Consider the following 13,150-nt stretch of genomic DNA (forward strand, 5'->3'; position numbering starts at 1 on the left):
ATGGCATTTCAACTCCACACACCCAAACACACATAGCAAGATCTTGAAAACTACCCTACACATACCTCGATCAGCATCTCATGGCGCTTCTCAGGCGTACTGAAACTAGGGTTATGTTCTTGGCTGCCATCGTGGTCATGGCCATGGTCTTCACAGCCCCCTGTGCGCAAGCAATAAATGGCGGTACGTACTATATATGCGCACTCTTATATTATATATGTTTCTATGAACATATATAATATATATCATATTCTTTAGTCTTTTAGGCATGGACACGATCATATCATCGAGTGTTTATTTAATTTCACGAAATTTTTGCAGTGTGCGAGCATCTGCCGGGGTGCACTATCAAATCCTGCCGCGCCAAGTGCAAGTCCAAGGGCTACGCCAACACTGTCGTCGACTGCGGGAAGACGGGCACCGGCACGACACCGGACAAGTGCTGCTGCTTTAACACTTCTGCCACACAAAAAAAAAACTGATTGATTAGCTAGTTTCAGAGTTGCCAGCTCTGCTAGCTGCTCCCTGCACTTCATTTCCTGTTATCAGTAGTTATCATCTTGCACTGCTTCTGAAAATTAATGAACGAACCAAGTGTGATGTTCATCAGCCTTTATGGATCATTACTTGAGAAGGATATGAGCCATCGTTTGGAACTTCTCATGCATCTATAATGGTTTTGGTTACGTGAGAGACTATTCTTCATAGGTGAGCCTATTTTTCTTCCACGTATAAGTATAATGACCTGTGGATCTCTAGCCTGTTCGGTTGGCTGGTTCATATCGTTGCTGATTCGTGAAGAAGTACTGCTGGCTGGTTTGTGTGAGAGAAAAATACTGTTCCGGCTGGAAATTTACGATCATTTACGACAAGCCACAGTCAAACGAACAGACTCTCATCAGGAGCTACTGGGAGGGTGTGGGTGTCCTTATGCTTGCCTAAACCCATGTCTCAGTTACCATTCCATGCCCTCCCCATTTTTTCTTAGGGTAAAGCTTGAATTCATGCGTCCGTCCTGTGATTCCCGTCCGGACGAGCCTCATCCACTCATTCACGGACCCAGCCTACGTCGCACGCCCGCTCTGCACTGCACGTCCCCGCTCGCGGGACGACTCCGCTCGATCGCCCGCACTGCCCCCGCTCGGACGGACTCCACCTACACCGCTCGCCTACGCCGCCCCGCCTGTGTCGCCCGCCATCGCAGAACGGACTCCACTCACCCGCAGCGCCCCTGCTCGCAGGACGGACTCTGCCCGCGCTGCCTGCCTACCGTCCGGACTCACGCCTCCCGTCGCGGCCGCGCTCCATCCGCCTACCGCGGCCACTGCATAGGTCCGTGCCGCCGACGAGCTACGTACCGGCGACCTCCGAGCACTCCGTGACATCAAGCTCTGCACCCGCGTCGAGCTCCACAAGGACAAGCTCCATTCGTCTAAGTAGCAAGGTGATATTGCGCTGAAAAGCATGTGTTGCAAGTGTATGTTTCGTGTGTTTCAGTTATTTTAGAGGTACGTTGCAAGGGTTTCATATTGATGTTGCAAAAGTAGATCAGGATGTTGCATATGTTACAATGGTTGCACACTTATGTTGCAAACGTCTGTCCCCAACGTTTCATCTATTTTTTCAGACGTATGTTGCAAGTGTGTTTATCTGGAAGTTGCATATGTTTCACGCATATGTTGCAAATGTTTTATCTGGATGTTGCGTACGTGTTGCAAAGGTTTTCAAGTGTTTCAGATGCATGTTTCAAATGTTTCATCTGGCTTCAGACATATGCTGCAAATGTTTAATCTGGATGTTTCAAAAGTAGATCGGATGTTGCACATGTTGTGAGTACATTAGGCCGAATGTAGATGGCCTACCGTTGCCTGTGGAAGTTTGGGCCGAAGGGGAAAGCAGACTGTGGCTTGGGCTAGCAGGCTTGCTTGCTGGGCTTGCTCGCTGACAGTGCCGCCATTGACCCTGAACTTGTCAGAGTTCCGCCGAAATCAAGCTCCGAATCATCTTGTTCTAAACCGAGGGCATGTGTGGGAGAGGGAGGACGACGACGGAAACTACTAAACTAATTTTGCTTGGCTCGGAGTGAGATGGGGAGGGGCGATGAGAGGGCGAGCAGAGCTTGCCATGAAAGGGCCGGGTAGCTGGAGCTGGGGAGTTGTGAAGGTTACGACGGAGGGTGGCGGGCACGCGTGCCAACTGCCGCTAAGCCCAAGGACTGACACTGAGGTGAGTCCAAATAGCCCCAAATGTCAGAAACGAAATGTGTTGGATTGCCGGGAATCCAACATGGCCCAGGCTGGCCTCAAATGTTAGAAACGAAATTTGTTTGCTGGACACCCCACAGTTCATACGGGCCTCCCTTGGGCCTCGGTTGTCGAATAGCCCAGCTAAAGATCAGTCCGACGCAGCATATCAAAGCACGATTTTTATCTATTTATTATTATATATATTGCAACAAAAAAATGATGGAAACCCCCCTAAAAGGATGGTGTCTAAAACAACCCAATCGCTAGACAAGTCCTGTTACAAGGCAGCTAATACTAAAAGTCTGCTAAAGATAAGGTTTAACGTAACAGGAGTTAATTAATAGCCTTCAAAAATTGATAATAATAAAGCACGTACTTCTAAATATGGGGTTTGTAGTCAGGTATTCAGTACACAAAATTGAACCAGCAGAAATTAGTTATCTGCCATGAGTTGGCACAGTATGCCATTAGGTCTAGGTTGTGTGAGTGCTTTTTTTCATACACTCTTGTAAGGATGCTACTTGAGTCTTAATAAAGTTTCTTTTTTCGCAAAAAAAAAGAGAGAAGAAATTAATTATCTGCCATGTTTTCTTAGCTCACCACCCTCTGTAAAAGCATGATCGCAGAGCATGACACTTCAATCTTCAACTGCACACACCCAAACACACAGAGCAAGAGATCCTGAAATCAAAACTGCTGTACACACATCTCAGCATCTCATGGCGTTTCTCAGGCGTACAGAAACTAGGGTCATGTTCTTGGCTGCCATCGTGGTCATGGCCATGGTCTTCACAGCCCCCTGTGCGCAAGCAAAAAATGGCAATGGCTGTACGTACTATATATATGCGCACTCTTGTTATGTCATAATACATACATCCTTTTATAGTTTTATTTAGTCTTTTAGACATGGACACGATCATACCATTGAGTATATTTATTTAATTTCATGGAATTTGTGCAGTTTGCCAGCATCTGCCGGGGTGCACTATCAATTCGTGCCGCGCCATGTGCACTCCAAGGGCTACGGCAACCTTTTCCCGAACTGCGGGAACACGCGCACGACACTGGACAGATGCTGCTGCTTTATTGTTAGTTAGTTTCAGAATTGATGCCAGCCAGCTCTGCTAGCTGCTCCTGCACGGCACTTTCCTGTAATCAGTTATCCTCTTGCACTGCTTCTGAAAATTAAACAATAAATGTCAAAGTTCTGCAAACTGATTCCATGCTTAAAATCTACATACCAAAGGAGCAAGCAGCACAAGAACATCAAAGCAACAAAGTGCCATAGAAATCGATTTGAACAGCTAATAAAATTTATCAAATCAAAGACGGCTGTCGGAACCCAAATCCGATGCTAGAAATTGCCATAGATTGCACTAATCTGCAAGTAAAGACGATGCTTTGGTGGGATCAATATTCAAGAGGTAAGCCAGAAAGCCACCAGCAACCTTTCAAACAGCAATTCACCACGAGGAAAGGCACATCACCAGCAAGGCAGTTTAGTCAGCTTCGTCCAAACGTGATATATTAAAAAAACAGAGGAAGTACTCAGATTAACTAGGACCACGTATAGTTAGATACATATCAGTTTGGCGAAAGAAAATATACATCTTGAAAGCTGTACAGCACAAACCAGGTTCAGGACAGGACAAGCCCAAGAGCAAAAAGAAACCCCAAAAGAACAGAATAGGCTCATTGAGCGCTGCCTTATCACCCACCTCGCTTTGCTTAGCAGCATCACTTGGTACTTTGGCAACAGCTTAATTGAGCACAGCATATATACAGTTCCTATTTCATGCTTAAAATCCACACACCAAAGGAGCAAGCAGCAAGAAGAACTCAAAGAAGAAAGTGCCATAGCAGACCATTTGAACAGCTAATAAATCTTATCAAATCAAAGACGCCTGCCGGAGCCCAAATCTGATGGTAGAAATTGTCGTAGATTGCACTAATCTGCAAAAGCTGGAAGGAAAGACGATGCTTTGGTGGGATCAAGATTCAAGAGGTAAGCCAGAAAGCCACCAGCAACCTTTCAAACAGCAATTCACCAAGAGGAAAGGCACATCACCAGCAAGGCAGTTTAGTTAGCTTCTTCCAAACGTCATATATTAAAAAAAACGGAGGAAGTACTCAGATTAACTAGGACCACATATAGTTAGACACATGTCAGCTTAGCAAGGAAATGTACATCTTGAAAGCTGTACAGCACAAACCAGGTTCAGGACAGGACAAGCCCAAGAGCTAAAAGAAAACCCCTAAGGAACAAAATAGGCTCATTGAGCACTGCCTTATCACTCACCTCACCTCGTTCAGCAGCAGCACTTGGTACTTTGTCAACAGCTTAATTGAGCACTGCATATATCACTTGGCATCAAATTCATCGAAACTGCACGTCTGCCTATGTAACTTTTGAAACTTCATAAGACAGCATATATCAGTAGGCAGCAACTTCATCGAAACTGCATATCTGCATATGTCACTTGGTAGCAACTCCACTTGATATATCTGCGTATATCAGCTGACAGCAACTTCGTGCAGTAATACAAGAAGTATAGCCGAAAGAACAGGCTCAGAGTTCATCAAGCACTTTCATATTCTAATATGCTCCAAATTAAAGGATACGAGATAATGCTCACTGCCATTCCAAAACAATAAGGTAAATATATAGTCAAACTTCTGAACTATACATCTCTGGAGATTTAAGCATTCTATAATGCCACCCTCCTCGCCAGCTCACCAGCAAGCGTTGGGAATTTCTGCAACAGCATGATAAAACCATCTGTGACCACTGCCTTCTTGAAATTTTCCTTCACAGCAAACAACTCCATGCACTTTGTCTTCAACTTTAGACAGCCGTACGTCTCGGCGCAAGCTAAAACAGAAGCAACCATTTCCGCCGAGACATTTTCACATAGCTTGAGTTCACATATAACCTCGAGACGGTCCAGCGCATATCGGTCAGCTGCGGCAAGCAAATGTATCATCATCTCAACGAGAGGGTCTCCAAGCTCATCATCTGCAGGCATGGCATCCGTGTACATGAACTGAAGCATAACTTTGAATGCCGCGGGCTCAATGTCGTGCAGCGTGATGGATGGCATTGTGGCGTCTGCCATCGGGCCAAAGAGTTCAGCGCTGAAGACAGACGATCGGGCTGTGAGCACCGCACAGTGAGCAGGGAACACCTCGCCGCCCACAACAAACGACACATCTGTCCCCAAAGCGGAATCCAGTAGGTGGCCCAGATGGCTTGCTAAGCCAGGCTGTGGCGGAAACGGCAAGGTGTTGTCAATGTCAGGCACAACTATGACCCCACACAAAATTGTGACCGTGCCATTTATCACATAGGATGATTCGAGGTCAATTAGCTTCACGAAGCCATCCCACCCCTTCTCGGTGTCGTTGTTGGGAGTGTAAACCTCCACGGACCTGAGCACATCTGAAGAAGACAGCGTGCCATCTCTGCCCACCAGGGAAGCATCAAAGATGGCTTTGACATTCTTGGATTTGGTCACCAGCTGCAGGTAGATAGATAAGTACTCGCCATCGCCATCTATCTCGTCCCCACGAGGGTAGCAGTTAATTCTCCACAGGTAACCCCCGGCGGAGAAGTTCTCAGAGCTCACGACGTCCCCAATGCCAAGGTGATGGGTTTGCGCGTAGTCAAGCTTGAACTCGAGAAAACCAGAGCCCAACGTCCTACTGCTTCGGTGCTTCCTAGAAAAATTCCCGTGTAAATAACACCGATTCGCAAGCAACAAAACACTTAATCGTAAGAGAAACTGAAGAAAAGGATGCGGAAAAGACTCACTCACATTCCAACAAATGGTTGCAGACTTGTAGTGGGGTAGGGTTTGTGGGCTTGGTGGTTGCTCTAGCTACCGCCGCCGCGGTGAGCTGAAGACTCCCAAGGAAAGGAACGGCGTACGCCTTGCCTCCGACAAACCTCTTGCCGCCGCAGGCCGCCGATCGTCGCCTCCGACGAGCCTCCGCAGCTCGCTTCACGGTTTGGTGCTGTGGGGAGTGGGGACGGCGGATAGTGATGGGCTGATGTCCACCGCGGCGCCGCGGCCTAGTGACGTAAGCCGCCCACTCAAGTCATGCTGCGGGGAGACTCGTGGGCCAGTGGCCCAAACATAGGCCCATCAAAGAGGATAGGCCCACGGTTGCCTTATTTGCTAAGGACAAAGCCTAAGAGATTACTTTTTTAAGGGTACGTGAGACTGCAAGTGTGTGTGACATCAGAGATGACAACAGAGACCTGATCCCTGATTTTCCAGGGGGATATCCCTATGGGGAATGGCCTAGATGCTTGAAATTGGATGATGAAGGTGGTGAACAAGGAAGAATATGTAGAGCACTAGGTGACCTCTTCGGCTTCTCCCGGCGGAAGTAATGGCGATGAGAGGGTGTTGGTAGTTGGGACATTACTCCCTCTGTCCTGATATGTTCGTCATTTTGGCTTTGAACCCAGTGCAGCGAAGATTTTCTGAACCTAGTCATAGGGTGTGTACAAATGCATGAAACATTGTGCGACCAAGGCCTTGTTTAGATGCCATCCAAATTTCAAGTTTTTTTACTCTCTCTTCATCACATCAATTTTTAGCCGCTTGCATGGAGTATTAAATATAGGTAAAAAAAATAACTAATTACACAGTTTAGTTGGAAATCACGAGATGAATCTTTTGAGACTAGTTGGTCCACGATTGGACAATATTTACCAAATAAGACAAAAATGGTACTATTCATCGGGTTCACTTTTTTTGCAAAGTGAACGAGGCCCAAGTAAACTACTAGAACGACAGACAAGGGGGACAGAGGGAGTACTCAGTAGTCGTGAAACCGCCGGTTCCACCAAACATTGTTTAGCGTCGGCGGCCATAACGGGTATCACAGGCGGTTCAACGTATAAAACGGCGACAAAAAGAAACCCAAACATCACTGCCTGATCCAACGACCACTCGTCTGTGATACAACTTTTCTCCGCCAGTTTGATTGTACCCCAGGCCCCACCATCCCTCTAACTGTTGGTGAAACAATTTCACTGTCAGTTATTACATAATTGGTCGTGATAATGGGGCGGTGATAGCTCAATCTATGTAATTTATAATAATTCTTGGACAAAACATTTAGTTTGTATAATGTTTCAGTTACCCAGAACTTATGTTTCAAATCAATACACTGCAAATTGTCAATTGTCGCCACATTTTGCATTGGATCAAATGTTACATAGAATTACAAAGGCTCTACGCGCGCATGGGCACACACAAGTCACTAGTGGAAACTAAACTCAAAAGAATCAATGAGATCGGTTAAAGTTGCTACTGGTTTTGGAAACCACAGAATCAACCAAATGTCAAAGTTCCACAAACTAATTCCGGTGAAATCGATTAAACCTAAGAAGTCCCCCAGGGCCAATTCCATGCTTAAAAATCCACACACCAATGGAGCAAGCAGCAACAAGAACATCAAATCGACAAAGTACCATCGGCCAGAGCCCAGAGCAATCCATTTGAACAGCTAATAAAACTTATCAAATCAAAGACGCCTGTCGGAACCCAAAATTTGATGCTAGAAATTGCCATAGATTGCACTAATCTGCCAAAAGCTGGAAGGAAAGACAATGTTTTGGTGGGATCAAGATTCAAGAGTTAAGCCAGAAAGCCACCAGCAACCTTTTAAACAGCCTTCACCACGAGAAAAGACACGTAATCTGCAAAGCAGTTTAGCTAGCTTCTTCTAAACGCCATATCTTACAAAAACAGAGGTAGTACTCAGATTAACTAGGACCACATATAGTTAGACACATATCAGCGTAGCGAAAGGAAATATACATCTTCAAAGTTGTACAGCACAAATCAGGTTCAGGACAGGACAAGCCCAATAGCGAAAAGAAACCCCAAAGGAACAAAATAGGCTAACTGAGCACTGCCTTATCACCCACCTCGCTTGGCTTAGCGGCATCACTTGGTACTTTGGCAACAGCTTAACTGAGCACTGCATATATCAGTTGGCTTCAACTTCATTGAAACTGCACGTCTGCCTATGGCACTTGATCGAAACATCATAAGACAGGATATATCAGTAGGCGGCAACTTCATCGAAATTGCATATTCACTTGGTGGCAACTCCACTTGATACATCTGCATATATCAGCTTGCAGCAACTTCGTGCAGTAATACAAGAAGTATAGCTGAAAGAACAGGCTCTCTGTTCATCAAGCACTCCACATTCTAATATGCTCCAAATTAAAGGATACGAGATAGTGCTCACTGCCATCCCAAAACACTACTAAATGTATAGTCGAACTTCTGAACTATATATATGTGGAGAGTTAAGCATTCTACAACCCCACCGTCATTGCCAGATCAACAGCAAGTGTTTGCGAATTTCTGCAACAGCATGAGAAAACCATCTGTGGCCACTGCCTTCATGAAATTTCTCTTCACAGCAAAGAAGTCCATGCACTCTCTCTTCAACTTTGGACAGCCGGATGTCTCAGCGCAAACTAAAACAGAAGCAACCGTTTCCGCTGAGACATTCTCAGATAGCTTGAGTTCACATATAACCTTGAGACGGTCCAGTGCAAATCGGTCAGCCGCGACAAGCAAATGTATCATCATCTCAGCGAATGGGTCTCCAAGCTCAACATTCGAAGGCAAGGCATCGGTGTACGCGAACTGGAGACGTGATAGCAAAAGCGATGGCTACTACTGTCAAAGGCTTTCTCTGTCCCCTCAAGGATTTGCAATCCCAACAATGCATGGGCTACGGTATCTGCAGCTGTCTGGGGACAGCTTCACTAGAGACGTGGTACCGAGCATTGCAGATGGCTGCCCTAACCTGCAGTCCCTTGACATCAGCCATATCCCCTGCCTGAGTCGTGAGGACATAATTTTGCTGCAGGCCAAATGCTCCATTGTCGAGGATGATGATGGGGATCATAAGGACTCTGATGACGACTTTTACTATATCGATTTCTACGATCCCTACTATGATGGGTTACTCAATATTTAGCAGATGGTTATTAAAACGGGTATTCCCCTAGACCCGAATGATGGTATTATATTTTGATCGACAATTTACTCCGAACGATATCTATCAACATGTACAATAGAGGCTGAAAACCTGTGAGGTGTTAAGTATCGAGTTTGCATCGAAACACCATGTACGTGTTGAGTTTTGTATATATACCTGATATATTTGTTGTCTTCGCTATACTCGTTAAAATGTTTCCTTTTGGCATTGAGCTTATCTTCACTGCTACATAAATGACTTTCAGAGGGGATGGATCCTAAAGAATTTACCTATCCAAAAAACAAAGAAATCTGACTTATATGATCCCATAATCTCGGTCTATAATCAAGAGATCCAAAAATATCCCTTTTTTTTAATCCAGAATCCAGATTCTATAATCACAATCTAGAATCCAAATTGTCATGATTTAGGAAATCCAAACCGGATGTACATGATAACACAAAAAATACCCTTATACATGACGGTTTACTTTAGTCACATACAAGCGAAAATACATCACAGTTAACTCACCATTGACGATCGAAAAAACGTCATATATCCCGCGTCATATATTTGTTGGACTGAATTAGGCCGTCATAGATTGGCATTTGTGGACGTCATGGATTAGTTGTCTGTCTCCTATAACCAGCCCAGATCCAAACCATAGTGACGAAAAAGAACATCACAAATTAGTGCCAAATCATCACTGCATTAACATGCATCACAGCTTATAAGATACACCAATCATATAAAGAAACATTGATCATTCATGTACTAGCAAGCCCACTGCTGTCACATTTTATCAAACTACGGATTGGCCTGCTCACAACCATTTAGTTTGACTATCACAACAACTAAGTTTGAACCTAAAGATTTGATCTGAGTCTAAAGTAACTAAACATTAGCATCCATGAGCACTTCAATTGGCTTGGTGTCCATGAAATGTGCTACCTGAAAATCAAAATGAATATAAGATAAGTCAGTTTTGATAGCAAATATTCTAAACAGAAATGTCATCTATTTATTAGAAAAATAGGAAGCTTGAAACTACTTATATAGTTCAATGCATATATTTTTGAGAGCCCAACAAGTAGAGCATGAGAATCTAAATATGATAGAAACAGCTTGTAAATTAAATTTGAGAGCCAAGAAGTAGAGCTACCCTATGTCTTTCCACACATCTAGCCCTTGTAAATTCAGGTTGTAGATTAAATTTGATATAAACAGTAATGGGCTGAGGTGTTTGCTGACTTGCATCTATGTCTGCTGGTGGCTGCGGCATCATCCCTTGCTGGAATGGAAAGATAATGTATAAACAGAGAGAAAATTATTTGACTGTACAGTACCAACTTATACACACACTTGAAAAAATTGTTATTTTATATATTTAGAATACTGAGGTAGAGATTAGGATAAATGATTGAATTTTCTATACCTTCAGACAAGATAGACTAGGCGTGGCAACCAATCTTCATATTTGCATTAATCTTCAGAAACGTGTTAATCAACCTTGGTCCTATTGGCTGCACAAGAAAAATCCCAGGCTAAGAATCAAATAAGCAAATGCAGAACCAATTGAATGTGGATGTAGTTCCTCTTTCTTACTAATGATTTCATTTCTCAGACTTCACATGGATGAAGCCTCCTTGCATTATTGCTTAACGAATACAAATTAAACTGGATCATTGCTACAAGTTATTCAACACTGAACTAAAAGATCAAAGCTATTGCAATGATACCAGGACGTGAGAAAATTAGAAAACTCAAGTATCTGTGGATGTTAATTCGTTCAGGTACCATATAGTAGACTAATTCAAGATGATGGCAATGGACTCATATTAAGAATATACAATGGACTCAAAAATATATACAACAGCAGTGTGCTAGCTAAGACTAAGAATTGACAGTCATTGTTCTTTCAGATAAAACTAAGATGGACTAAAAAAGCTAAAACACACTAATGTTAGTTGTTCCCATGGACAAAGCAACAGATATTGAAGCCACGACAACCTTTTTTGTGAGGAAAGTTCAGGTAATGCAGAATCCCTAAAGAAGGCAACCATGCATGTAAATAAAGGTAGGAAAGCAAATGTACATAGGACTCAGAGTAGCACATAAGAGTGGTGCACTGGTGCTACAGAGATGAACGCACACACTAAAATCAACCGAGAAGCATTCAGAAGCTCAGCCCAAGCTTTCACCTGTCAGTGCAAATGAAGAAAAATACTTTGAACACATCTTGATATAGAGCATAGCTATGAAAAATTGTAAGGTTGACTAATTTTACATGAACTAAAGTACCACAGCTCACGGAGGATGGATCTGACGCCGGTGGAGAGGATCTGATGCCGCTGGTGGCTGGAGCTCAACTGCTGGCTGGGCTGGCTGCTGCTTACCCTTGCGGCCATGCCAAGACGCACACGCAGGATGGCGCTGCCCCGGAAGACAGAAGCCAGCCACCCCGTGCCTACCGCTTGGCCGTGCCGTCGACGCTGAGGCACCAAGGCCGAGCGTCTTTGCCACCCGTGGCTTGCCGAGTAATCGAGGAAGTCGCCGCCTCGGCAAGGCCGTCCGCTGCCGCCGCCCCCACAGCGCCACCGCTTAGCAAGGCCGTCCGCCGTCCGCCGTCCGCCGCCAGCCGCCGCCCGCCCGTCGATTTAGGGTTAGAGGATTGGGGAACTGGAGTGAGGAATTGAGAACTGGGGAGGAATTAACCGGCCGCTATATACTATGCGGCATGGGAGACAGGGGAGTCGTGAGTGGCCTCTTTTGGGCCTCGTCGCTACTGGGCTGGCCTCTGGGAGGGACAACCAAGCAAAATGATGTTACCGTCACATACTACAGCTTTCTATGATGATTTTTCGTAACGCCACCTCCAAACTGTCATGTACCACCATAATTCTTGTAGCATATGGTTATTAAAACGGGTATTCTCCTAGACCTGAATGATGGTATTATATTTTGATCGACAATTTACTCCGAACGATATCTATCAACATGTACAATAGAGGCTGAAAACCTGTGAGGTGTTAAGTATCGAGTTTGCATCGAAACACCATGTACGTGTTGAGTTTTGTATATATATACCTGATATATTTGTTGTCTTCCCTCTACTCGTTAAAATGTTTCCTTTTGGCATTGAGCTTATCTTCACTGCTACATAAATGACTTTCAGAGGGGATGGATCCTAAAGAATTTACCTATCCCAAAAACAAAGAAATCTGACTTATATGATCCCCATAATCTCGGTCTATAATCAAGAGATCCAAAAAGATCTCTTTTTTTAATCCAGAATTCAAATTCTATAGTCACTATCTAGAATCCAAATTCTCATGATCATGATATAGGAAATCAAAACCGGATGTACATGATAACACAACAAGTTTGTTTATTATATTAAGTTTTTGTATATTAATAATTAACAGAAGTGGGTATTTTATGAACATAAATTTCATACTGTATGGTTATTGAAACATTTTTCATCAACCTAAATGTTTGTAATTGAGATGTAGATTTGAGAACATATTTAGTTTTTTGAATATTGATAGAAGTGGAGTTTAGATGCAAATTTAAATGATTACTTATATTATGTATCATAATAACAGGTGGATAGTTAGAAGAAACTTTTGGGGGTTGTTTTAGGTTATGTTTCATAATGGCATAGGTGGTAGTTTAGATATAGATTTATATGATTACTTATGTTGTCTTTCCTAATGACATAGGTGGGTAATTATTTAGAAAATAGAATGGATACCGTAGTTATTGTCATCAATGGTGATTGTAGTCTACCGAATTGATCGATGGCTTGAGCTTTTCCTTATTTTTAAGGAAATCTAGAATTCGCCCTTTTTTTCTTAGCACATCTTGTGAGGATTAACATGGAGCAT

The 13,150-nt window shown here is 43.8% G+C and overlaps 1 protein-coding gene and 1 long non-coding RNA gene across 5 annotated transcripts; both read right to left on the bottom strand.

Moving 5' to 3' along the window:
* Positions 1-3,385: 3,385 nt before the first annotated feature.
* LOC136472177 (BTB/POZ and MATH domain-containing protein 1-like) lies at positions 3,386-6,257 on the bottom strand. 2 transcript variants are annotated; one of them, XR_010762283.1, is made up of 3 exons: positions 6,062-6,257; positions 4,551-5,963; positions 3,386-3,424 (listed from the first exon to the last, which is right to left on the bottom strand). XR_010762283.1 is itself a non-coding variant. In XM_066469913.1 (2 exons), coding segments are annotated over exons 1-2 (1,011 nt in total). In that variant the 5' UTR covers positions 6,064-6,257; the 3' UTR covers positions 4,380-4,954. The 2 variants fall into 2 exon arrangements, 1 of the variants encoding a protein (XP_066326010.1); XM_066469913.1 differs by lacking the exon at positions 3,386-3,424 and having other exon boundaries at positions 4,380-5,963.
* Positions 6,258-9,952: 3,695 nt separating this feature from the next.
* On the bottom strand, positions 9,953-11,967 carry LOC136472178 (uncharacterized). Of its 3 annotated transcripts, none has more exons than XR_010762286.1 (4): positions 11,565-11,967; positions 10,699-11,464; positions 10,519-10,554; positions 9,953-10,214 (listed from the first exon to the last, which is right to left on the bottom strand). It is a non-coding gene; the product is annotated as an uncharacterized lncRNA (long non-coding RNA). The 3 variants fall into 3 exon arrangements; XR_010762284.1 differs by having other exon boundaries at positions 10,426-10,554; XR_010762285.1 differs by lacking the exon at positions 10,519-10,554.
* Between the last annotated feature and the right edge of the window lie 1,183 nt (positions 11,968-13,150).

Source organism: Miscanthus floridulus, chromosome 8, assembly GCF_019320115.1.
Source record: "Miscanthus floridulus cultivar M001 chromosome 8, ASM1932011v1, whole genome shotgun sequence".
Lineage (NCBI taxonomy): Eukaryota > Viridiplantae > Streptophyta > Magnoliopsida > Poales > Poaceae > Miscanthus > Miscanthus floridulus.